The sequence below is a fragment of the Zonotrichia leucophrys genome, chromosome 2 (assembly GCF_028769735.1).
Source record: "Zonotrichia leucophrys gambelii isolate GWCS_2022_RI chromosome 2, RI_Zleu_2.0, whole genome shotgun sequence".
In the NCBI taxonomy this organism is placed as follows: domain Eukaryota; kingdom Metazoa; phylum Chordata; class Aves; order Passeriformes; family Passerellidae; genus Zonotrichia; species Zonotrichia leucophrys.
In genome coordinates this window covers 57,114,196-57,142,010 of record NC_088171.1, presented here as the reverse complement: position 1 = coordinate 57,142,010, position 27,815 = coordinate 57,114,196, and the positions used below count along the sequence as shown (strand labels likewise).

The 27,815-nt window shown below is 36.3% G+C and overlaps 1 protein-coding gene across 2 annotated transcripts in view; it reads right to left on the bottom strand.

Annotated features, from left to right (window-relative positions):
- ADCY1 (adenylate cyclase 1) overlaps window positions 1-27,815 on the bottom strand; it is a 160,430-nt gene that overhangs the window by 41,653 nt on the left and 90,962 nt on the right. For both annotated transcript variants that reach the window (XR_010439149.1, XM_064705070.1), the window contains exons 5-9: window positions 25,266-25,393; window positions 17,986-18,144; window positions 16,386-16,527; window positions 3,641-3,796; window positions 34-228 (exon numbers count right to left, since the gene is read on the bottom strand). Coding sequence is in view for 1 of the 2 variants with exons in the window: in XM_064705070.1 (XP_064561140.1) it covers window positions 34-228; window positions 3,641-3,796; window positions 16,386-16,527; window positions 17,986-18,144; window positions 25,266-25,393 (780 nt within the window). In the remaining variant the exon portion in view is untranslated. The remainder of the gene's footprint in view (window positions 1-33; window positions 229-3,640; window positions 3,797-16,385; window positions 16,528-17,985; window positions 18,145-25,265; window positions 25,394-27,815) is intronic.

The window sequence follows — 27,815 nt, the reverse complement described above, 5'->3', positions numbered from 1 at the left end:
GAAATCAGTAAAAATAATTTTAAACTCCCTTACTTTATTTTCACGTTCAATTTGCTTATACTTCAGGGTAATGAAGTTCAAGTCAGCCATCTCAGACTCAGTTTGCCGGGCCTCTATCAAGCGGCTGATGTATCTGTTGACTCGAGTTCCTGGAGTGCTGTATACAATATTGTTAGAAAAAGAGGAGCGATTCCTGAGTTTTTCAGAGGCTGTCCTTAATGCTCTCCTCTGTAATATGGATGAAGAAAGAAGCACAGATTTTATTAGCACTGAGATTATGCATTGCTGTTCATATTACTTCAAGCTCACAGAGAGGATGGGGAATTCATTAAGCAAGCAACTACAAAAGACAGAGTTCTTATCTCTGTGTGCATGTCACCTTTTAAAAATTCCTTACCTGAAATCCTGATGTCATTCAAAGCAAAGAGAAAACTCCCACTTCATTCCAAGATTTTAATCTGGAAATTCTTTTCACATATGGCCCTGACACTCCTCTGCCACTGAGGGAATAATCAGTTTGTACCCAGTACAGTTATTTTACCTTGCAAAATGGTTTTATATTGGTTTGTTTTCTTGACAGAAGACATGGAGCTCTGGACATCTTGAAGACAAAATAACCAGGCTCTTCATTACATAAGAAAAGTCCTACTGTCTAGGTAACAATACATGTTTCAAAAAGATATTTACCCTAAAGTCTTGGACAATAACCACGTGTGACTACAGAGGGTCTGAAATCTTAAGTGTTATCTTTAACTCACCCAATTGGCTCTCTTGTTAAGACCTCTTGAGTATGCCTCAAGGGACTTGCAGATCCAGATGGAGCCATCCAACAAATTATCAGAACTAAACTAACTGCCTAACTGGCTCCTCCAAGGCTGAGATAGCACAACTATAAGATAATTATTCATAGTCCTTTCCAGTGGAAAAGATTCATCACAGAGCATATCTGAAGGGATTTTAAACAAGCTGTCTCACTTTTCACAGAGAGCACTGAGGAGACAGTGAGCAGTATCTCAGCCACACTGGTGGCAGCCTCCAGTTGAGGGCACTAATTTAAATCTTTATGGCTAGATCTGTTCTGTGACTGGACAGGGGTCAAGCTGACTTCCCAGAGCAGTTTTGACAACAAAGCTCAGGCAAGTTATACTATTTCTGTAAAGTTAAAGGAATATTTTTTTATCTAGCATCTGGAGAGTTCAAGACAGTTCAAAAGATTATGAAATAACAAGTCTACGCAGGATATAAGTAGAGTATGTCAGATAGATGTAAAAGAAGAAAACAAAATTTCTCTCTTCAGAATACTCAATCCTAAATACCCACTCTAGAGGCTATACAACAACATATCCTTTTAATCCAGACGGTTAAAATGATGGTGATCACTATCTAAGTAATCTTGCAGGAATAGCAGTTTCCTTTTGAATTTCACAAGAAATTCTTAGGAGTTCCTCATCAGTGAACAAATTGTGAACTCTTGCAGTTCATTACCTTACAAAGCTTATTATTATTATTATATTATATCTAAATCCTTATAAATAGTGAGAAGGGTTATCTGCTGACTGATATCTTAGTTTTCTGTTTGTGAAGAAAAATGGACCCTAGCAAAGATAAATTAACTTTTCAAGTCTTGCTTTGCTGGCTTTATATGGAGAGAGGAGGCTACACCAGCAGTAAACAATTAAAAGGTTACATTTTTCTTCAAGCTTTCAGATCCCATTACCTGGTATATTGTCTTTTGGTGTAAGAGCTAATAGTTTCAACATGAAAACAATTCTTAAGGACATACATTGATTAGAGAGCTTAAATTACCAGCCAAACAACTATTTTCAGTTTCTAAACTGAGAGAAATTTTTTTTCCTGAAGAAACATTTCTATCAGTAATTTGTAAGGAAATTGAGTGCTTTTAGGAAAATAAAAATAAGGAATTTCTGTGTCAGAAATATACAATTTTGCTCTCAATAAACTATAATTAGTTAGCATATGTATTGCATTAGTTGCAGCAGAAATACATCTTCAAGGATTTTTTACAATTCAAATTTAAGCCTATAGTATAACAACAGGGGGGAGGAAAACAGTATTTAAATAAATGTTTGTTTGCATCGAAACCTGAAATGAGGGTAGATGAATATGAGTGTTATTCTGATATATGCAATAAATTGTATTATTTATGCCATTTTGAAACAGGGTTAAAATTTCTTTTTTTAATCGAAAAAGCTGTTTCTTACATATAATTATTTCCTCTCGGTCTCCTATTTTTATCTCTATTATTATTTTGCCACAGTAGACTTCCTTCATGTCCTATATATGATCAAGATCCAGTATTTATGTTTCTCAGAAATGCACTGAATTCAAAGCCTTTAAAAACCCCACGTGGTTTACTTTATTTACTTGATTTGAGTACTGAAAACTCTAAAGAAACCCTAAATTGTAACACAGTGCATTTATATTCGTATAATATAATACAAATCCATTATGCATTACATAAAAGTTACAAAAGCCCAGAACGGCAGTTTCTGTTACTGATAGCATTGTAGAACTTCACTGCCAGTGTTCTGGCATGAAAAAAATTCCTACAGATCACTAATAAATCCACATGGATGTTTTCTGTGTATATTACAATATTTATACATACATGCACACAAGACACAATGCAAAGTATTGCATATCTTTCAAAGAATGTGTGGGTTATTTTTTAAAATACTTAAAGATACACTAAATCTCAATTGGAAGGCCTTGTACATGGCCAATTTAAAAATCAAATCTGGAGTTTCTGAAAGTCTTCACAGAAACTGTTTTTAAAAGGAACTAATTGACTTTTTCCCCCTTTTTCGGCAGAGGAAACACAAGCACGTATAAAACTCAAAATATGAAAGTTTGAATACTTTCTGAAAGTAAGATTTAGACTGAGTCTTTAAAAAGTGAAAAGAAAAGAAAAAAAAAAAAAAAAGTGAAGCAATCAGTCAAATTGAATTACTGATTCCAGTGCTCGAATGCTGCCACTCAGTGGTGGAGTGACCTGTGTAATGTTGCCACCTGCTGTCAAAGAAAATGGAATGAGCAACTCTCATTGTGTTTATCCATAAAGTTACAGGTAGATCCATATACAGAAAAGAAGCAAACCAGGCTACTAGTATGTAAAGAGTTTTGATTTTTGGAATTACCAGGTATCCAAGAAAGCAGAATTTATATTTGTATTAGGGTCTTTTATATTTAGGATTTGTATTATGGACAAAGAGGGGTTTTGGCTAATCAGTTGCCTTTCCTATTTCAGAGAACCATCTAGGGAAAAAAATTATTCTGTTGGTTTGCAAATTCAGGCTGGGATGGACAAAAGATGCAAAAGAATATATGTTTAAAAGAATGGAAACAGCCTCAGAAATTCCAGTTCCTGTGAAAAAAGCCCGTAACAGAAGCCGCAAGGACATCTATGTTGGCTTTTCCAAGAGCAGCTCCAAATTTGAGGGCTTTTATAATTAAATTTGGTTTTTATTTACTGTGGGAATTAGATTTTTATAGCTCCAGCTGGAACACCATAAGCGTTTTTATCAGTTCGTAACATCATCCCCTATGTTCTCAAAGATGGTCTGCTTGATGCAGCCCTGGAATTGATGCCCAAAGACTGCACTTGGCCCACATGGACTACCTTATCATCATCCTCACACGTCATGACGTTGGAGAAAGGAATCTCCGCTTTGAACATCTTGCGACAGTGCATGAGCTGAACAAGCAGATAGCAGACCGTCTTGAACTTCATTCTTTTGGCAGGCTTAATGTCTGAGAGAATCAGTCCAGGAAATATCTGTTGGTCAGAAAAATAATATTTATAACCAAGATATTGCATTCCCATGCAGACATACACACTTGCAGGCATTTGCGCCCCACCATGGCCAGAAAATAATACTCTAGTCAAGAAGCAATTCTTTTTGATAAACATCTCACATTTGCAAATGAAAATTACTTCATCTTTATTCAACGTGAGATGTAAAGAATCTATCAAACAGGCTTTATGTAAACTCATTCTTATCATTTTGGGAACTGATCTTTTCTTAAAAATGTGAACTATAAAAAAGTGGATTAATGACAGACTCATAAAAAAGGCAATATTTATATTTCTTTAATATTAAAATAAATTTTTGAAAATACACAGAAAATAAGGAGGCAATTAGCATTCTTATTAAATGATGTTAAAAAATATCATTTCCATCTTCTTTGTTCCTTATTTTGTTACTTCAGCCATAGGAAGTTCATTAAAATCTGAAGAGAGTAACTTTTGCTTTAAAGATATATATACATATATATGCACCTTAAAAGATGTGTTTGAGGCATTGAGATTATAACTCACATTTTATTTCTACAAAGGAAGAAGTGTTATACTGCACAGAAATACTCTCAGAGGTTTAAGTATAATCTATTCCTTTTACCACAAAGCTCTTTGTTCAGCAAGGACATACATTTCCTTGGTTAACTCTTAAGCATGTATTTAACGACTGCTGACTTTAGTAAAGCCCTAGCACATACTCAGATGCTTTCTCAGATGAGGATATTGTATCCTCAATATTTATACCGAATTTATTCATCCTTCTGGCATGTGGAAAGTGTTAATGAGAAACATGGCAGGACACCATGCCTCCTCAGTATGGGAATTCAAGCTTGCAAAATTAATTTCTTCTGGATCAACAAAATAAAGAAGCACAGAGGAAATGGTCCTTAGTTTTCCTAGGTATAAAAGACAGAAAAAATCACTTCCAAAAACTTTACTCAAATGCTAATAAAGTCCACAAATGAAAATGAGAATTTGCTGTGCAATATTCACAATACTATGATTTACTAGAGAAGTTTCTTCAATGATCAAAGAATGAAGAAAAACCTGAAAGCATTTGTTTAATGCATGTTTTCTTGGAAAACTAAATTTAGATGGGCAGGGCAAATGACATTGATTATATTCTGAATGGCATCTCGAATATTGGCTTGTTGTTATGTTTAACACATACAGCCATGCACTTGCATTTTCTGGAATCAAGGTTGTACGTTATTGAACTTTCAATACCTTGTTTAGTCAGTTACACACGGCTATGAAACACAATAATGACCAGAATGTTGCACTTGTTATTTTTCTCCTAGCAGCCATGTTCTCAACATGTGAGGGGCTTCAAATGTGCAAAGGTGCCTAGGTGCTTTATTGTATACTGGAAGACTGGCTGAAGCTAGTTAGCATTACTGCACTGTGTTCACTGCACAGTCAGCAGCCGAAATCTGAAAGGACATTTGTGTATCTAGTGTAGAGTCACTTGTGTAAGGGTAGTTTAACAATAGCCTGCGTGAAGAGATTCCCAATGTGAACCATTTCTTTCAAGGGCTTTCTGGCAGAAGACATACTGCCAAATTGCCTAGAAGATACTGTACAAGGATATTCACATACTAATCATCCTTAAGGTATTCCTAAGGACACCAAGAAGATAGTTGTTAGGCTTGAGTATGGCAGATATGATCAATTTTTGAGCTACAATTCCCAAAAGCTAAAACATACTTTTTGGAGAAGTATTCCACTTGTAATTCTTCCTAATATAGCCATAATTCCCCTAGGAATATGGGGAGTCTCTATCAAGTCTCTCTATCAGCACTTTGATACAAAAAAAATGAGCAACTTTCTTGCAACTCCCTCCAGTTTTGCATTTAATTTTATTTTCAGAAATTTACATGTAGACGATATCTCAAGAAATCATTAGCTTATTGCTCATACCTTTCACAGTGGACATTGCATTACATCAACAATTTTGATGATTTTAAATAAATTCAGAGACCCACAAAAACTTCCTGAGAGCCTTCATTGTGGAAATGCCACAGTGTAGATGCAAGAGTGGCAAAGAATAGGTAGAGAATCTTAGTAGCAAAAGATCCAAGAAGGCATGATTGTAAAAGGTGATCATATGTGCATGACTATATCCTCCTACAAGGATTTGAGTTCCTATGAATAGAGAAGAATTTAGACTTTCCTCCATGCAACTTTCTTATAATAGATGTGTTTCTGAGAACAACCTCCAACGTGAAAACTTGGAATGGACTCTGAACTGTGGCCCTGCCACCAACATAACTTTTCTCCAACCACATGTTTTTATTCAGTTTCTTGACTTTATCTTCAAATCAGTATGTAGAACAGTTTTAGCTCATACCATCAACTGGTTTCTTTTAGCTTAGAAATCTTACAAGCAGATAATACATCAACAGTATGCACCCTTTGTGTGTTGGAAATACAGTGAATTTTTCTCACTGTTTCAGAGTTGAATAGAAATTTCAGCTCAGGTCTCTGAAAAAAAAGGAGTGTGAGATCCCACATCAAAGAAAAACAAGGACAAACTGGAGTGAGTTTAGCAAAGGTTCACCAAAATAATTAGGGTTTTCAAGTGTATGACATACAAGAAGAACCTGAGGGAATTTAGCTCATTTATCTAGAAGAAGAGAAGGCTAAGGAGGGATCTACTTGCTGTCTTTAACCACTTAAGTAGTAACTGCAGAGAAGACAGAACCAGAATAATCCTGAATACTACTCAGAAAAAAGAACAAGATGCAAAGGATAGAGTCTATAGCAAGGAAAATGCTGATTTGATACAAAGAAGTTTACCTGTGAGGATGATCATGCCTCAAGAGGCTGCCAGTCAGGGAAACACACAGCACTTAATCAAAGGTGGATCTGACTGCAAAGCCAGCCCTGCTTTGAGCAAGGAGGATGACCACTTGACCTCCAAAGGCCCCATCCAAATTCAGCTGGTGTGCAATGCTATGGATATTTGTGAACACACGTACTGTGTAGCTACTGTACTTCATGGCTGGCCAAGTGCACGGCCACTCAAAGGACACTGCATACACACAAGTTGGACACACTGACAGCTCTCAGCAGATCCATATAATTTTATTTATAATTTTGGTTGATTGGTTGAGGTGTTTTTTAGTTGGTTTGTTTTTGGTTTTTTTAATCTAGTCGTTTCAGGACATGTAGATTCTGCACTGGGACTGAGGATTTTTCATCCCACTACTATATACACAATATCTAAAATTAAAAGGAATTCTCTCTCATCTTCGTCTCATATCCCTTTTTTATTCTTCCTTTTACAGCAGAACAACACTTTTGACACAGTCAACTCAGTGAAATATTTAAGTAATCTCAACTTCTTCTCTAAGTCTATGATAAAATCAGGAAATGCAAAACAGTCTGTTAAAACAGACTTAAAAAATCCCCTCCAAATGAATAAACCCAACCCCAGCGTCTTTCCCTCTGCTTTTCCTCTGATCTTGCTCCAGGCCAGCATTACCGGAAAGGCTGGACTGCAGCATTCCCATTTTGCTCATAGCTCATTTTGTCAATGCATTTTACTTTTTCATGTTTTTTTGATCCTTGGGATCATCTCTAATTCTGTTCACTGTTCATTTAGCTCATCATTTCAGAAAAGGTTGTTTGTTTGCTGCAACACAGCTGACAAATATGGTTAAGAGCTGGACTTTTCTAGCAGAGCACTCTGAAAGCGGCCAGGACTATATACAGCTTTGTGAATGCAGAAAACAAACAAGCACTGATTCAAATCCTGGTGAAAAAACCCCAGTGTTTGAATGTCATGTAATAGTCTGATAAGTACTTAACTGGTGCTCATCTGAGATTCTCAGAAATGTCAGCAGACTGTTATTTCCCTGACTATATTGAACCTCAGTGCATAAATTGGCAAGGAAAAGAAGATACTTATGTAATTCAAAACACATTTACAGAAACCATAAATGCTGTAGCACTGTGTCTGTATGTGTTTTCTATCTTCAGGCAGGCAGGACCATGTCTCTTGGTGGTTATATTTGTTCCATGACTATCTTCAAGACATTTTGTCCTAAGATAGATGAGCACATTTTTTTGGTTTTTTTTTTCAATCTTCTGATAGTGAAAATCATCAGATATTTTTTCTACTGCCCTTATGATATATTTTACTTATCACACCTCAGTTATCCAATAAGAAAGTGTATTAGGAATTTTACCAGAAAATATAGCTTCTGCAAGATTAAATTTTAAAATTCAGAATAGTGTAACCACTTTCTTGACGCAGATGTAGAAAGATTTTAGCAGTTGTAAAGGCAAAACCAATTTGTCTAGGAGATCAGAAACAGAGAAATATCTTCTACCAGTGCCCTACATCTTTCCTTGTAAAATTCCACATTTATGGAGGAAGAAAAAGAGAGACCGATACTGGAGCGCATAACTAATTCTATCAATGACAGCCCAAATTGAAGGCTTGCACACTGATGATGATGCACCAGCAGCCTCAGAGCTACAGCAGGAGCAGTCCTGAGGATGTAGAGCAAAATACTTTGCAATACAGACATTTTCTTCTGTTTGTGTTTGCTGGGTAGTAACACAAGCAATTTATTTCCAGTGTTTTGATTTGTTTATTACAACAACTTGAGCAATGCAAAGTCTCAGGCACAGAACAGCCCCTCTCCAAATACAAGCTAGAGTTTCCATTAAATGGCTATGTGCCTGTTAAATTGACTCTGCTAAGGTATATCTAGGGTGTTAAAATCTGAAACACTCAAATTATGCATTCAGATCTCTAGTTAAATTCCTTGGAAGAAGCTGTAACCCACTGAGCAGAAAGAACACCCCTGGACTCTCACAGTCATGGTGGCAGCGGCAGCTACGGGTAGCTGTCAGTTTGAAAGAAGAAATCTTTAGTTTGTGCCCAGATATGGACTCAGATGCCTGACGGGCAGCATTTCAAATTAGAAGAATTTTGTCAAATACATTTTTGCTTGCAATGTGCTAATAAAGGAAAGAGTTTTTATGAGTAGTGGGTAAAGTTTTTATATCCCCTGCATTAAATGGGAAGATCTCTTTTTCTGTCACTACTTAGAGTTTAAGAGTCAGAGCTCTAGCACTCCATAAGGGCTGGTAAGCATACAGTCACTTAAGTAAAAATATAATCAAAATCTATTTGTCCAAAAAATGAACAACTTAGAAGAACTATAAAAATTCCTTGAAAAAAAGTAAACAGAATATTTTTAGAAGAGTCAGATGCCAAAAAAATCTTAGGGATCTGTTAGGCATACAGCTGGATTTACTGGGACATAAGCGCTCTGTGGAAAAAACCAAATTTTACAAGATTGGAGAAAGAACACAATATGAGAACTGAATAGTATGTTCCCTCAGACTTAACCAGAATGATTAAATCAAATTAATTTTGCAGAGAAAGAAATTTCCCACAAATACATATGGAACTTCATTTTGAATGGAAGTAATAAATTAAAAAAAAAATTAGGTGCAGCAATTTTAGACCTATCGTATCACTCAATTACTTCCTTCTGTAGCCTTCTTTTTCTTCTTTTAATCAAGTCAGACAAAATCCAATACATTTCTATTAAAAACTCCTAGTAATACACGGATTACAGGCATAAAATTCTTTCACTGTTAAAAGCTCAATTAGAATATTATTAAGACATGATAGAAAGCATCGCAAAACCTGTGAAACATTCCAGTTGCTAACAGTAAATTAACAATAAAGTCAAAAGACAAGCACAGGCAGTTACTATGCACTTCATCTATACAAAGCAAAAATATCATCATGAATCTATGTTGTTTTCTGACTGCTATATTGCATAATATTCATTCCATGCTGGGGGGAAAAGAATTGAATCAGCCACAGGAAAGACATAAGCAGACAAAACCTGTTGGCTGGTGATGGAGAAATATAGAGCCTAGTTATTTATTATAATATAGAAGGCAAATGCTTCATGCAACAAAGCTACGTTGATTATCAGTAAAGAAGACTGTACTCCAAGAAAAAAATACTGTCTTTTCAAGAAGACTGATGAAAAATTTGTTTGTTTTCCTGTTACTCTGTGGTGTAAGGACTGCAATGCAGGATGCTTACAATCTCATGAGTTTATGCTAGATGAAACAACAAAATATTAAAGTGATATGACAGCCTTTGCCACTTTTCTTGCAGCTGTGGCATGCAAGTTAAAACAAATACAGAAGGGGTGATTGGGCATTGGAATGGGCTGCCCAGAGTAGTAGTGGAGTCACAAGCTGTCAAGGTGTTTAAGAAAGGACTGGATGTGGCACTCAGTGCTGTGGTCTAGTAGGGATAATGGTGCTTGGCCATAGCTTGGACTTGATGATCTCAAAGGTCTTTTCCAGCCTAGTTGATTCTGTGTGGTTCTGTGTGAATCTCAATTTTCTGAATTTCTCCCTGTTTTGGCGTGAGTCAGAGAAATTGTGATCAACCTTTTGAGCTTTAAATCCATCTGCAGTTGACAATAAATTATGCCACAGGTGTGTATTGTAGATAATTTCTCCAGAGAATTCTGACATTTCAAGAGTTTTTACATTTTAAATAGAATTTTCCAAAGGATGCTGTTAATCTGCATTTACTTATTTAGTCATCAATCTTTCAGCTAATTTTCCCTGAAATTCAAAAGACTGAAAATAGAAATTTCCTCTTTCTGAAACATTGCTTTAATTACTCTTTTTAAATATACTACTGTTTTGGTTTGTTTTTTTTTGTTTTGTTTTGTTTTTTTTTTTTTTTTTGCTATGATTAGTTTTTAGGCAAAAAAACCCCTGGTTTTAGCCATCTGAATTGGAATGTTTAGGGCATGATTCAACACAGCAAACCAGACAGGACACAAAGCACCATGCCTCTAACCACCATCCACTTCCCTCTGGCTGGATAACTAAATAAGGATTCAGAAAAAGAAAAGTGGTTTTCACCTGGATTGTCAGAGTGGGCATAGTATTGCTCAGAGACTTCAGATAAGAAAGCAGGGCTATCCAAGCCACAGAAAGAATTTACTGAGACTGCTTGGCCTGGCATTGTATGTACATATTAAGGCAGGAAAAAGTGTCAATCTCTTCAGAGAAAAATCTAGTTTCTGAACGGCAAACAGATATAGTACTCACTTTCATTCATTTTTCATGACTGTCCATCTTTCCATGCTATTCAAATAGTAGGTCCAGATAGCATGTGATTTACACTGCCACAAACAGAAGACAACTAATATATTTGAATACTCCACTGTGAATAACTCACTAGTGCATTAAAAGAAATTTTGCAGATGGTGCTTTGCAATCTATTCGAAGGCAATTATTGATTATGTTTGAGGTAGACTGTAAAATCCAAGAGACACTTATGAAGACAAAGGAATAATTTGTAAATTGTATCAAGAGTACTTCCCCATGATTTTTGCACTCAATGACCTCCATTCCTGGACATAGCTTTATTGCTGCTCATGGCACAATATGGGGAGGCAGCTGGGCAGTGGAGCAGAGAGTACTATGGAGATGGTGGATTGTGTGGACATCTTGGCCCTTGTAGGCCAGAAACCACGGAAACATCAAATAGAAATGTAAAGGAGGAAACTAAAAGAAATGTGGTACTTTGTTTTAGGGTAGTCATGTAAGACTGCACCTGTAAGATTGTGGTTAAGCAATATTGCTAAGTAACATTAATAATGTGATTATTGCTTGGCAGTGGAAAATTTTATTCAAAGCTATGAGAATATATAAACCGAGCTTTAGATAGAATAGATGACTTCATGATTTCACAACTTTACAATAAATGACTTCTTGCTTGCACCTAAGTGGAGCCCTGTCTCTCAACTGCTGGATTAGTCAGGTGGGTTACCAAGAAATCATTAATAGAAAAAGTTATTTAACTGGTCTAAACAGTTATAAAGTTCTTGTAAGGGGCTCTGAGATGAAGAGATATGGCCTAGATTTTTTTTTTCTTGAAATAAAATCCATGTAAAGTAATATTTACTATACTTCACAAAGTTAGAATTTTTTGAAACGAAGAGAATAATCATGTTTCACAAGTATGAATCTTGTGAATATTTAATATATTCAATTTTATATATTAAATAGAAATATATATGTTTTTCTATCTGGATCAAATCTCCTTTAAAAGCCCAAGGCATTCGTGTCTATGGTCAGATTTGCGTTTACTTACATAAATCAAAATTTTCAAATTTTCTCTCAAGGCAGTATTTTTGTCTCGTGATTGTAAGTATTAATATCAAGAAGATATAATCAAACTTTACTTAAGAGAAATGTGATGGCTTTTAAAAAGTTAGTAACTTTATCAGGGTATGTATCAGGGAACATGTAAGAAAAAAAGCACTTTTGCGTAAGTTTTTAACTATGAAAATCAGCAAAAAAATTATTTTTAATTAAAAAAATTCTGCCTGTGGAAATCAGATTCATTATATAAGTGTGTTTAGAAGCTGAATGTAATCCAGTCAATTATGCATAAATATTACCTAATAATAACAATAATAATGGAATCATAAAATGGTTTGGGTTGGAAGGAACCTTAACGATCATCTACTTCCAAACCCCTACTGTAGGCAGGGACACCTTCCACTAGACCAGTTTTTAAAAGCCCCATCCAAACTGTTGTTGAACACTCAGGGCTGGAGCATGCACAGATTCTCTGGGCAAGCTGTTTCCACCATCACAGTAAAGTATTTCTTTCTAACAAGTAACATAACTAACTCTTTTTCAGTTGGAAGCCATTACTCCTTGACCTATCATTACAGCTCCTGCCGAAGAGTCTCTCTCTGGCTTCCCTGTAGGCTCCCTTCAGATACTGGAAATTGCTGTGATGTCTCCACACAACCTTCTCTTCTCCAGGCTGAAGAGCCCCGATTTTCTCTACCTGTCTCTGTGGGGGAGGTGCTCCAGTCTGCTTGTCAACTTTATTGTCCTCCTTTGGACTTGCTCCAACAGTTCCTTGTTGGAGGAAGGAACTTATGATGGGGGTACCAAAACAGAACTGCAGGTGGGGTCTTACAGAGCCAAGTAGAGAGCCAGAATCATCTCCTTTCACTTGCTGGCTACTCTCCTTTTAAGGCAGCTCAAGGCACTCTTGGCTTTCTGGGCTGTGAGCATACACTACCAGCTCATGTTGAGTTTTCATCGCTCCCAAGTTCTTATCCTTAGTGTATTCTCAGTCATTCTCACCAACCTGTAGGTGTACCTAAGATTGCCCCAAGCCAGCTGTTGCTGCCTTTATTGAGCTTCATGAGGTTCACACAGCCCCACCTCTCAAGCCTGCCCAGGTCCCTCTAGATGGCATCCCTTCCTTCCAGTGTGTTGACTGCTCTACACAGCTTGGTGTCATCAGCAAACTTGCTGATTGACAAGGATGATGAACAGTATTGGCCTCAACACTGACCACTGTGGGACACCCTTTTTCACTGGTCTCCAGGTGGACAATAAGCTGTTGACTGCATAGACTAATAGATAATAATAGACTAATACATTCTTTACCAAAATAAAAACTGTAACAAAAAGAAATTTATTCCTGCAGTGGCTGCTTAGTGGTGCCCTCACGCTAAACCAGCAAGCCGATCAGATCACAAAAGTTAGCTAATTCAATGGAAGATTTAAAAGATGGGAATAATTTATAATTTGTTCATATTTAAAATGTAACTGGTACATGAATGAGTCATGTTACACTGTTATTATCATTCTTGGCTAGAGTGACAGGGATGAAAAATTTTCCTGTCAGACCAAACATAGAAGAATATGGGGCATGTGTCTTCTTTGTTAAACAAATAATGTTTAACAAAACTCCAAGTGATCTTAGTTTTGCTTCAAATTCAACATATTCTTGGTCGTCTGTTGCTCATAACATTGATTTTCATTCCACTTGGTATCATACCTTCCTGAGTCAGCTCATGTTAATGTCAGAGATGATATATAATAAAAACTGCTTTTCAGCTGCCGAGGTTCAAGAGGAAGGAATGCTATATTAAACTAGAGAATACCTGCATTCACCAGATAAAACTCTGTCTTGCCTGTGCTTCATGGGTAGCCTTCTATTTTTATGTCTCTAAAGAGGCAGTGAATAAATTGGGCTAGGACTGAACAGCAGGTGTTTATTTAGAAGGCAAATATGCTATTATGTAGCTTGTGGTCAGTGATCAGCATGCAAGTGTACAAAGACTGGGCATAGCTGTGATGGACTGTGACAAGCAGCAAAGTGGCATGCTGATTGACCTGCGAGCCCAGTGGAGAAACCAGTCAACACCAGTAAAATTCATGAAGGATTTTTCTTGGCTGACATGCCATTGATGCATGCTGGAGAGCTAATGTTAGCCAAGCTGTGGAGCAGCCTCTTCCATTTCCACAGACTCTTCAGTGACACCCATGGGTAAGGTGGCATCTGGGTTTGTGTAGCTGATGACAAACCAAGCAGTCCTTTCTTACCAATCACCAGCAGTTTCTCAGCGATCTTCCAAAGACAAAGAAATGTGTGCTCTCACAGCAGTAGACTCTCACTCTTGCACATTAAACATGTATTGACCTGGCTTCCTTCCATATGTGATTGTCAAGCTTCTGTTCCTCAATCACTGTTTTTTGTAGCAGAATTGACACAACACAGCTTTTCTATGTAAAAGTCACACTAATTCCCTTTTGTCTCTCCTTGTCTTTTGGCACCAATAAATGGAACAATTTCCTGAATTTCTACTGTTTATTTCCTTAATATGAAATGAAACCTGATAAATTATAACATAAAAATGAAATTATACATAATGCTGAAGGAGTGAAAACAAAAGAAAACCAAGACAATCTAGCAGCAATAATACCTTGAATAAACTCTTCCTTTCATTTTCTTCCTTATTTGGATTGATTAATTTAGGAAATACTGATTTCCTAAAAAATGCTAGTACTGATTTCAAGAAAGCCACCAAAAAGCAATCTCACTGACTGCCAAAACAGAATTTAACCCACAGTTGGTTTTCCAACTGTTTTCTTTCATATTATCTAAAACTGAATTTAATCATATATACTGCGCGGGGGCGTGAACGGCCCTGGAATCCGGCTATCTGGTGAGGGGCGAAGGCCAGGGCCCCTGCGCATCAGAAAACAGCCCCCCTCGGCGGCTTTGGCCTCAGGCTGAGCTGGCTGATAGCTCGGAGCAGCGCGGTGAGAGACGAATTAGGAGGCGACCACTTGCTGGGGGTAAACTGTCGGTTTATTACAGAAGAACCAACAAAGAGGGGAAAACACCCAGCAAATGGCCCCGAACAAGGGGCAGGAGAGGGTTTTAAGGGAAAAGGGGGGAAGAAGGCAGGGAAACCCGGCTATCCAATAGAAATACATATTTGGAGGTACGAAACATAACTGATATACTAAAGTAACCAACTGTTATAAATCATAGGAGGGGCTCCGGGGCTACAGCCAACCATACCTCCCAGAGAAAAGAAAATTCTCGAAACCTGGGAGGAGAAAAAGAGTGATTGACTGACCCCAAGGAGGAAACAACTTTCACTTTATAAGAGAAACCAAGGGAGGAGCAGTTTAATTTCCATAGCAACATAACTGGCAGGGTAGCAGCAGGAAGTAATACAGAAAATGGGGGGAGCAAACTAACGAACTTAAGAACACACCACAGCAATATACCAGAGGAACAAAATGTGAAATTGCATGATTTTCATAGTGCATGAGAAAACTCCATCTCTCTAATAAGAAGATGCTTCAGAGGAAGTACATAAAATCACTCTTGCAGCAGCCTTTCCAGAATAAAACAATGGGTTTTCAATCCCAGAATCAAATGACCCTGGTAACTGGACTCCCAACATTTTCATGAAAACTCAGACAGTCATCAAATTAAGGCCAAAAAACTGATCGGAGATATGAAATTCAAGATGACCTGTTTCTTTGCGGTTGTGTTTTTCTCAGACACTTGATGGTTAAAACCCTCAAATATGGAGTTTTGACAGCTTAAAACCTGGTGTGTATAAAGACATCACTTTAAAACCTGACCAATACTTTCAGAATTGGGTAAAATAATTTTCCCCTTTGTACCCTTGAAGGTTAAAATCTCTGAATTAAACTTATTTGCACAGAGTTTCAGAAGATAAGGGTGCAAAAATCTGTATCCCAAATTCTCTGGCTGACATAAAAGGCAATAAAATTTCTCTTGGCCTGTTATCATGTTATGATAGATTACTTCAAAGATAAGCCTTGTGATGTAGAAAAGGTTTACAAGATTGAAAATGTTTAAACAACAGTTATGGAATTTCAAGACTCCTACTGCAGTCATAAGAAACATTTTTCAGTAGAACAAAAGACTGCGCTCAGTAACCAGTTGAAGAGGAAAGGTGTGACTTGTAGTCACACCTGTGGGAAAACCACTGTCATCACCTCACCACATGCTGAAATTCAAAATGTTACCATTTTGAGTAAAGGGCAACTGCTGGGCCTTCAAGAGTTAAACTGCTGGGCCTTGAAGAACTTTCAGGAATAAAAAACAAACAACAAAACATTGTCTCTAGCACTGTCTCTGCCTTCAGAATAGCACAGAACAGTTTTTAAATTATGAAAACATATCACTGAATAAGCATACCTTCCTACGATGGGATGGCACAATAAAATATGTTTCAATATTATGCTTCTTCAAGAAACTATTCCTTTCATGACCGTATCCTGGTTCTACCTCGTAGTCCCCATTTAGGCACTCTAAGGTGGTCTTTGTAATGTGAACTTTCCTGGAGAGAAAATTAGACATTATTGTTTAAAGCAAAGATTATGAGCTTCTTGCTACCAAAATACACTCCTGTACAGAAGTTCATAAAGAGATCAACAGGTCAATTTACATGCAAGACATAGGTTTGATGAAAAAAAAAAAGAGTTATGTTTTGTTCTTTTAGCCAAATTGAGCATAGAAAAAAATTCTATTACATGCATTTTCTAAACTTAGGCAAAGTGAACAGAAAGATAACTGTTGCCTATCCAAACACCTGCAGATTTGCTGTTTTGTAGAGTGTCTGCACATGATCTTCTACATTGTGTGGCTTTCTTAAGTTTTTACCTCAATGGCAGCTTGGAAAAACATCCTGCTGTTTGAAACTTGTGACATCAGAATCCAAATCTCTCTTGTGTATAAAGCAGAAACTTCTTTTTCTGTTTCACTTCACATCCCTGACTCACATTATTCACCCACTCTGTTTCAGAGGCATCTTTCTGACTCACATTGTTTTGGCAATACACCAATCTTTAATATTATTTTTGGGTTTTCTTATCCTGAAAAAGTTTTCACATTTTCTCCTGAAAGATCCCATATATTTGAAATGTCTTCAGAAAAGGTATCTGAAAAAATTTTACTGCTTTCCTCTATAAACATGTGTTCAGATTTTTTTCCACTGGGTAACTTTAAGATAATGTATAAAATACACTGCCAAAATTATCTAAAGTAGATGTATGTAATAAATTAATATTTATCATTATCACTAAAAAAATCAATTGGTTCCTTTGTCCTTCTGTGTAGCAATCAAGATCTCACAAAAATCAAAAACAGTATGGCAGGTCCTAGTCAAAATGTGAGCTACACACAGAACACCCATGCACCTTTGCAAATGTTCACCGTGTGTATTTAAATTGTGTCCAAGGCTGTGCAATGAGTACTTCAAGTTCCAGGACATGCCCCATGGGTTGGCTGCAGGTTTATGTGCTACTGTATCATTTGCAAATGTCATCAATATCTGAGTTCATAAACTGTTATGTCTTTTCTTTACCATACAACTAGTGTTGGAAATCTGGCCATGTAAAAGGAGCAAGGCATCCCCCTCCCCTCTCAAAATATAGAGGTGTGTAAGGGTAAAAAATTCCTGGAATGGCTACAGGGTTTACTTTTGTACCATGAAATGATCAAAGTCTAGCATTCTTACATTCGTAATATTGTCTCATTCCTACTTTTTCGATTCAGCAACTTCTAAAAACAATTTTGTTTTAAAATGTTTTACTTCTAATATAACATATTACGTATACAAATATCAAGATAATTTGGAAAATTACACAGGATAAATCACATAATACATTGATTGCTCCTGCCAAATACAATCCTTTTCCTCAACAGTAATTACCTTGCAGATGCCTTAAAAAATGGAAGAAATTCTTCACCCGTAGAGTTTTCTATTTTTTTCCTACGATTTTTTTTTCAGACTTACCCAGGCAGTCCTCCAGCTTCCATTACATTAGCTAATGTCACATCATTTGACCAGACATCATATTGCCATTTTCGGAGACCCAGGACCCCACAAAGCACCCTGCCTGTATGCAATCCAACTCTCATGTTGAGATCAACCTCTGTGGCTTCTGCAACAGATCTGCAATGGACAGCATCAGAATTAATATTTAGATGATGACTGCTCTTCATTTTCTCTTCTCCCAAAATTAACACATATATTTATACATGACCAAATAGAAAGGGTCTTACAAACCTGAAACGGAATATTCAGGTACTGTTCTCTACCTTCACTAGTTTCAAAGCCTTAATTGCAATTCAAAAAAAAATTATTTGTTATATTTTAATTACTGTTGAACCAAAATATCAGTATTTTTAAATTTCTTGACCAGTTCTGTGAGAAAAAAAGCACTGATTGAGATTGTCAATGTATAAATAATTATTTCCAATCTACTAAGTTCTAATTGGTTCAATTACCCAGTTACTAGAGTACAGGACAAAGAAAATGACAAAAGTAATAAATTATTGTAAGAACAGCAGAGTGATTATAAACACTAATACCTTTCCAAAGCTCCTGTAAGAGTGGCACCCCAACAACTTGTGACTAGTCTTGCACCTGTAAATTAAATCTAACGTTCAGAGATTTTCACTGTATAGCTGGTAAAGGATGAATTAATCTGCAAAATTGTTATTAAAAAAATATTTTTTGTGCCACAATAAGGAAAGATTATTCATTTCTGTGAAAGAAGGGCATGCTACAACTTGCACTCTGCACAAAGTTGTGACACTGAAAAGGCACTTTGAAACGAACAGTCTTAAATATTACATGTTATTTAATAACACTGTAAATAGATTTTTTCAGCTCTTTCTGTTAGACAAACACCTGTCATTCTGCAGTGCAGTTACTGTCCAGAAAGTGATACTATGTCTGAATAAAGGAAACTGACTATCACTGTAAGAATTTATTTTTATTTGACTTTCCTAATTTGAATTTTCCAATGCATTTAATAGAAGAAGACCTTAAAACAGGACTCTACTTATCATTTCCCCTTGGCCTTCATTGAACAATTTTTTTTTCAAGTGTCACCAGTTACACTGGATTGTGCAGAGATGCCTTTAGAAAGACTTTTCAACTATTTCAGAAGTTGTACTTGTTTAAATAAAATTAACAGAAAGGTGAGCAGAGATCAAGATGTGGGATGTGCAGCAAAGATACTGGGCTTCAATTTAAATAAGAAACCTTTCACCTATGAATCTACATTCCATGTCAGCCATCACTAATGTCAGTAACACGGAGATCTCTTTTATTTCCACAGGGAATCTTGGCATAACATATTTTTCAGTCATTTTCTATGCAACAGCACAGAAAGGCTTATGCACAGCTTTCTGAAAGATTAAATATTTCCTTGTCCTATTCCTACTCACTGCAAGTCAGCTCTCCCTCACTCAGTATCTGTTCCCAGTCAGGCCTTGAATATGACTTCAAGGAGTCCTAAAAGGATTCTAGTGTTACAATGTTTTGTTGTGCACATGATTTGACAGATCTTTGAAGAAATTAAGGACCCTAATACCATAAGCCACGTAACAAGAAGAGACTGCACTTGGTACGTTCACCTGAGCATGTGCATTGTGTCATTAACAGATTGACCTTACACCAAGCCCACATCTTGCAAGACAAAGCCCTTCAGGATTACACCTTGTCTGCCTATGTTCTCCTGCATAATTAAGAACCTATATAATAATCTTAATTAACAAACCTGCAAATGTTTGGGTTTCTCTGTTCACAAATGAGTGTGGGTTTTTTGTTTGTTGGTTCCCTCCTCCACCATTAAAAAAAAACCAAAAACCTCGGACTAAATGTATGTGGAAAGACAGTGAAATCTAGACAAGGATAAAGTTCACTCAAGGCTTTGACATTTCTTTGTCTGACTGGGGTAAATTTAGTCTCCTTTTAGAAATGTTAATAGAATAACAAAAAGTAAATTAAAAAATGATGAGCTGAGAAATAGAACATGGCTGATCATACTCCTTGTTCAATAAGCTGAACTGTATAATGCACCAATGAACCATAAAGCAGAACCTGAAAGAACATTATGTTTTGAGCAAAACCTTTCCATAAATAGTCACTCTTCAAAAATATAAACTGAGAATACATTTCTACATCTTCCTCAGAAGGTACAATGTGTTTCAGAGATGCTTTCATCATTGTTAGATTTGAGTAGGAAAAAAAAGCTCATGAGAAGTTCATTACATTTTTTGAGTTTATCTTGTAGACCTTTGTGCTCTTTATGCAGATAATTTCCATAAATAAACCCCACTGAACTATCAGAAATGAGGAATATTAGGTAATATTTAAAGAAGAGGCTTCAAATTTAAATTCAGAGCAGTAAAATGACCATGTTTCTAAACAGATTCAACATTTCTACAATAAAATACCACAAAAATATCCAGTAAGGTATTTTAAATTATAAATACATTTCTGAGACAATATCAGCACTTCACAAACAATCCAGGAACAGGAAAAAAGGAGTTTTTCAAATAAATTATTAATTATAAATTATTCTCTCATTGGTTCCTATACTTAAGTTTTCCAAGTGTTAACATAAGAGTAGGCTCAAAAACAAATAGAAATCAAAAAAACATTTTCTTTTTAAATAAATTGTATTCAGAGTCTAAGGAACTGACTAATAAAAAAGGCATCTATCCTGACAGCTCAAGTGTCCTACAAAGCCTTTAAATTTTAGTTCCCTCCATAACTACAAGTATTTTATGTGCTGCTAGAAGGCATGAAAGTAATTTAGATTGCCTGCAGAACAGCTTCAGACCTGTGCTCCTGAGCATTTGGTTTGAAACAAAAAAACTCTGCATGCCATTTCTTATAATTACTTAGGTCTTTTCCTTAGGTCTAAAAATACCAGCAGAAATTAATGTTTCCTGCTTAAAGGTATAGATATAATTTTTGGTTCAATTACCTAGACTTCCCCAGAGTATTGCTCAGCTGCTGCAGAGCATTAGGACAGAGAGACAGGGCTATTGAAGGGCTGCTGGCTTGCTCTGGCAAAGGTGCAAGCCGATAAAGCTTTTTCCACTGGTAGACAGTTTCTTAAAAATGCAGCTGCTGGTTCTCTAAAAACTTGACATCAATTCACTCCTGCCAGTTCAAACATTTCCAGACCCTGGACTTTTGGATGACCAGGGGAAAAGCTTAAAGAGTGTTGACATTAGGGAAGTTAATGTTTCTGTCTATTTCGTCAGACAAAAATCACACAGGAAATCTTGATATTTGCATTGGACTTAGGCAAATGGGCTGCTATAGTTCCTCTCCCTTTCCTGGTGCTTTTGGTCAACCAATGGCCAAACCCATTAAAAGGGGGCAGTTCAAGCATCAACCTCTCCAGTGCAAAAATTTCCCCAGGTGCAAATTTCCCCAGCTTCCATCTGTGAGATTTTACATGATGACTGGTGGAGTCATTCACATTAGGTAGAATGATCCATTCAGGATAAAATCACCTATGTGTCACAGAAAATAGCTGATAAACCCCACTGGATTGCCCAGTTCTTAAAAGTTCATGGACCTCAGTTTCCTTCAGACCTCTTCAAAGCCCACAAGCAGCAACAACATTCAATCAGAAGGTCAGATGACACTTATTCTAAAGTAACCTTCCTCTCCTCACCACAGTATCAGTGGGTTGGACTAAAACAGTCAGCAGCAGTTGCTGTGATCCACAGATGTGCTCCTGCAGTGCCATGCTCCCTGCTACTACACACAGTCAGTGATGCAGCTAATGATGCAATTCCCACTGAGTCAGTACTAAAATGGCATCCTACTAATGTTTTAACAGAAGCAGCATCATGAAAATGTACTGTCTGTGTGACAACAGGAATGATTATGGATTCCATTAAAGTTTTGAAAAGTTTATGAATGTTTACCTGAGTATTTTGAACCAGTCCAAAATATAGTATTTACATACTGGTCACTCAGAATCTCTCTTTATTTTCAATTGGAAACATTACAGATTATCTCTTGCTCCGCCACATTACAGAATGCAGGTAAATAGGTGCGTCATTTCAACACATTTCATCTCCAAAGAGGAGCTGCTGTACTGAGCCAAAAAATTGTTTAATACAATTTGTATCTACTGATGAAGTGCTGTCTAAGGAAAGACAAAACTAGGAAGAATGTGTATAATTTCCCCCATAACACTTTCTTAAAACAGAACTCTAGACAGTTTTTGGAGAAAGGGAGGGAAAGGCTTTGTTAGCTGGGCATAACTTTGCTACATGGCAGTTAGCTAACAAATATATTTATTTAGAAGGTAAAACACTGTAGTACATGAGAATGAAATTTCAAATGTGGCAATCAATTTAAGCAAGGTGAAGAGAGACTTGGCCTAACACAATGTTCATAACCAAGGTGAAGACATCGGCCACATTAGAAAAACACATGACATATTAGAGGCACTAATGAATATAATCATTTTAATTATATTACTAGCAAAAGCCTGACAATCAAAACTCCTATGGTAGGAGCAACATTGGTAGTATTGAACACTTCACTCATTGCCGTGGCAGTTTAACTGACTCTAAAATAGAACAAACACCTGGCCTGTGCTGAGGCACTGACACAATGGCTGCAGAAGTTCTTTTGGAATAAAATCAGAATATAACACTATCTGTTTTGTCAGTTTTTAAGAATAAAAACCTTGTCCCATAATTATTTTGGTTATGTTCCCTTCAAGAAAACACTTTGAAGAAGGTGGATGAAATTGTGAAAATTATAATTATTTTATGATACTTTGAAAATTATGTTCTCAGATGAGAGAACATAATTTTCAGCACCATATTGAAGGATAACAGTTACGCAGAACATTAAGAGAATGAAATGTATCAGTTTATGTGAACACATTCAACTCAGTTCAATCACAGAACCAACAATCAGACATGGAAGTTTCTATTCCTTGATTTTCCAGAAAAAGAACCCATCTCTTGTTAGTACATATCTCTGGAATGGAAACTTTTGACAGATCCATCCCATGAATCATAGTCCAAGTGATTTTATTTATTTATTTATTCAGCCCAGACAACATGACAAACTTATCACTAGGGATGAACAATTCCAAGCATAAATTTATAATGCCAAGACCTGAATTTTATGATAAAGTGAATAGACTTTAAAAAGACTACCAGCTGGCATCCACCTCTGCATGAAAGGGGTATGTGACTTTCTGTCTCATGGAGCTGATAAACAAAGCTTAATAATCATACCAATACAATATAAAATGCTTTCCAACTTCACTGTCAGAAGCTCCTGATTTCTCTTTTTCATTTACTAAACACATTTTAAAACTAATTAGTCTGGGGAGTCTATCTTCTAACTTCAGTTTCTGGGAAGGAAAGACACTATTTGTGCTTATACACAAAGAATGCAGAATATATCCCTAGCCATCAAACAACCTTAAGTAGATCTGGCATTATCTTGAAACCTTGCCTCTTGCTCATCTTGCTCTCCACCATGCCCTGACCACTAACTATACAAAGGACCTAAAATTTGTGAATTCTTTAAAAAATTAAATCTGAAATGGCCAGTTATCTTCTACTATAACCTGTGACTAAACATGCCTAGATAACATACTACAGCTCATCCACATAAAATTGCAAAGTTACTGATGCTGCAAGGGGCTCTGGAAATCACCTAGACCAACATATTTGCTCAGAGAACAGTCAGCTACAGAAGGATGTCCAGAACTGCAGCCCAGCTGGGTTTAAATCTCTCTGAGGGCATAAATGCCACAACTTTTCAGTGGAATCTCTTGAGTATCTGATTACCTGCACAGTAAAAAAAAGCTTTTCTCTAATGAAATTAAATTTCTTACACTTGGGTTTGTGCCCATTTCCTCTCGTGCTGGTGCTGGATGTCACTGAGAAAAGTTTGGCTTTGTCTTCTTTACTCCTTCACTCTAGGTATTTGTCTACATTGATAAGAACACCTCTGAGCCTTCTCTTCTGCACACTGAACAGCCCCAGTTCATTCTTTTCTAATTCAACTCCTTTTCCAAGTTTGCATTATCATGTGAGTAGTCAATAAAATATACTCTAAAAAGGGAACATGTTCACTTCTAATAGTAAAACTGAAACATTCTAAAGAGGAAAGTTCCAACAGCTATACTAATACCTTATTTGTATACATGAAATACAGCACAACTAATGAATTAAAGAACAATGCTAGGTTTAAAAGAGAATGACAGCATCATCTATTGCTTTCCAGGAATTTAAAAAACCCCAAACAAACCAAAAGGCTTTTGAAAAATGTGTACAAGTCCTGTACATCTAATTATGTTTCCAAAGATTAGGGCTTCCTTATAAATGGAGATACCAGATAATGCTGAAAGAATACACATATTTTTTTAGGATTTTATATTATCAAAGACTATCAGAAATTATAAATTAAGAGATTAAAAAGTATTTTGTCAATTTTACAATGCTTACAAATGTGATGAACTTGCACTGAATAAGGGAGAAAATTAATTAATTTACCCAACTTTTCATGCTCTGTATGTTTGGCAAATGAAAAGGAGAAGTGGGCAATACAGTAGTGAAGAAATTTTCCATCTTTATCCTTTCCCTCCTACGTAATGAAATAGACCTCCAGCTTCTGCTAAATACTCATTCACACTTCTCTCACATCCATATTTTTTGCCTTGGCAAAATAATGATCAGTGTAGACCTCTCAAGCATAAACAAATATCTGAGCAGCAAAGTAAATTTCATGTTACATTTCTGAAAAGCAGAATAAATGAAAGGTTTAAACTTTACATTAAAATTGAATAATCAACAGGCTATGATTCTGAGACTGCAAACACATATACAACAGGCACATATCAGGACTTGTTTTGACTTTACATACCGGTGTGCTAAATGAGCAGTGTTTACCACTGCAAAGCAACACATTTGAGTCCTTTCAATGTGGCAATAGGGTATATTTTCTTATCTCTAATTATCTTTTTGCCACCTATTCAGTACACGTATGTGCCTCTACATACTCAATTTGCACACTTACTTCTTATAGTGATTAAATGGAGTGGAAAATCAATGTCTAGAGTGGCCATACCTGAAACCAGAGTCCTGTGGCCTGAGTGCAAGAGTGCGACTTGCCAGGTGAGTAGTGCTAACAGACATTGATGTCTTTCTAAGAGCACACTTCCTGAACACAACATAGTAGCTGTTGCAGCACTCCTGTCTGGGTTCACCATGCTTGATACTTACGTGATAGTGTCAATCATATCCAGTCCCATTTCAACACAGCAATGGGCATGATCTGTTTTGGGCTGGGTCAATCCTGATACACAGTAGTAACAGTCTCCTAGGATTTTTATTCTTCTGCAATGATTTTCCTTTCAGAAAAACAGAATGGGAAAAGTTTTACTATTCATATAAATATTTCAATATTAACAGGGTAAAAATCTTCTCTAATACTATGCAATAATTCAGAGAATCTTTTTATGATCAAATGAGGTAATTTAGAGTTAATGAAATCTCAGTTCCCAGTGCACAACAGCTGACATGCATTTGTTAATTTATTTATAAATAGACATATATATATACTGGACATCAGCCCTGCATTGTTCAACATACATGGGTTAACACTGCTTAAAGATACAGTTCTGAGCAAATGTTATTGCCTTGCCCTTATGCTAGGTTGATATAAATTCAAGATTTGCAATGAGACTTCATTTCTATATGAACCCAAACCAAAGGACTGGGGCCAAAACGCTGCTGGATATTGGGAAATGCTTGCATTCTGAGAAGCTTTTGTTTCAAATTCAGTTCAAATTCACCAGGAAAGATTATTTATTTATCTGTAAAGGTACACACATTTTTGCATTACCTATTCATAAACCACAGTTTGCAATACAGCATAATCAGTATGACAGACTTGCAGATGAGAAGATAGTCAGTTTGCATTACAATCAAATTTATCTTCTATTTGCATGAAGTTTAATTTCTACAGCCAAAGAACTCTGGTAAAAACTCTCCCATTAAAAAAAACCCAAAAATGATGGCATGTGATAATTGCTACATCCATCTGAGCATAAAGTTAATTTCTAAACAGAGAGTGCATAACAAAAATGCCTTTAAAAGAGCAGTATCTTTAACTAATAAACTATGAGAAGACATGGCGAGATGGTAATTATAACTTATTCTCTCATAGGTTCCTATACTTAAGTTTTCCAAATGTTAATACAAGAGTATGCCCAAAACCAAATGGAAATAAAAAAAACCTAGACTATGGCAACTTCTACCCACTTAGAGTTTGGCACAGAAAAATAAAAAACCCGATTAAATTAATCCAATTTACAGAGCTGGGATTATTCCAGTAAGCACCATGAAAAATTAACTGTTGTGAATATGATGGGAGTAGACCCACAAAAGTCTGATTCTTTTCCCAGCAGTGTGCAATATAGACTTCAGCAACACAGGAAGGGGAAAAAAAGGAGAGGGCAGTGATAATGGAATTGAAAATTTCTGGGAAAAAACCCCCTAATCATAGAATCATATTCATTCAGCTCCTCATGCAGATATGTATTTTCATCCAGTCTCATGCCTACAAGAATTAAGCCCTCCTGAGCTGACCACATCATTACCCACATTCCAGCTCAGAAGCAATGCTTAGGCCTACAGTGATCCTTTACTCTCTGACTTATTGCCATGTACACCAGCATTTGGGGCTTGTTGCTACACACACTTCCTGCTGAAGGCATTCCCATGCGTCTCCACTTGTAAATAGTACTCAGTATTGAACAAGTACTACAAATGGAAGAAGATACAGTTTGGGAAAGCTGGTTTGTCTACTTCTTTTTATAAATTAAGCTGCAAATTCAGATCTCAAATCAAAGAGGACACCTGTCTTTTTGGGAATGCTTAAGCAGTAGTCTTTTCCAGTTGTCACTAGTTGATATTTGCTCTTCTGTACATCAGGATTTTAAATATTCCACTAATTATCATTGCTAATATATATTTTAATGAATACAAACATAATTCTTTTAGAAGGACTATCACCAGGGCCCTAACAGTATTCCTGCAGCCTATAGCCAAAAATGTCTCACCAATTTTACTCAGACTTTTTTGAAATCCTTTGCTAAATGTAAAAAGTAAGCAAGTAAAAAATTATTGATGTGCACAAAGTAATATGCAGATCTCAAAATCTTCGTTGATACAGAACAGTCCTTTTAATTCAAGATTTTTGTACACGAATCACTACATTTTGTATTGGAAACCACAAAGTTTTTAACTAGATGCCATTAGATTATACTCCCAAGAAAAGACTTCCCCCATCACTCCTCAATTTTGGGCAGATCTTGAAGCACTAGAGCATACTCAGTAGTTCAAACTGAAGCCTACTTTCCAAAGTAAATTCAGTTTTGGTCCATACTTCAAAATCTTTTATAAGGCCCTTTTCATCTTTCAACTTGGTATGTATGATTTGTGACCAGGCAATGGCTTTATGACCTTTAGGAAAGCTATTCAGAAAAGCCATTTCAGTAATCTGGGGTGAACAACACATAAATGCTAATCAATCAATCTCTCCTATTAGTTTCTACTTCACAAATGGCTCATTTCTAATGACTTGATAACAGCCTGGTAGACAATTAAAGAAATAAAATTAAAAAACCAAACCAAAAAAACCAGAGTTTACTCCATTACCACTTTTCTGAGTCAATTTCTTATTTGTGCAGGAGAAAGACAAAATAAGAAGTACATAAGTGCAACAGTATTTTCTGGAGAGATACTTATCTTGATGGAAGACATATGGCT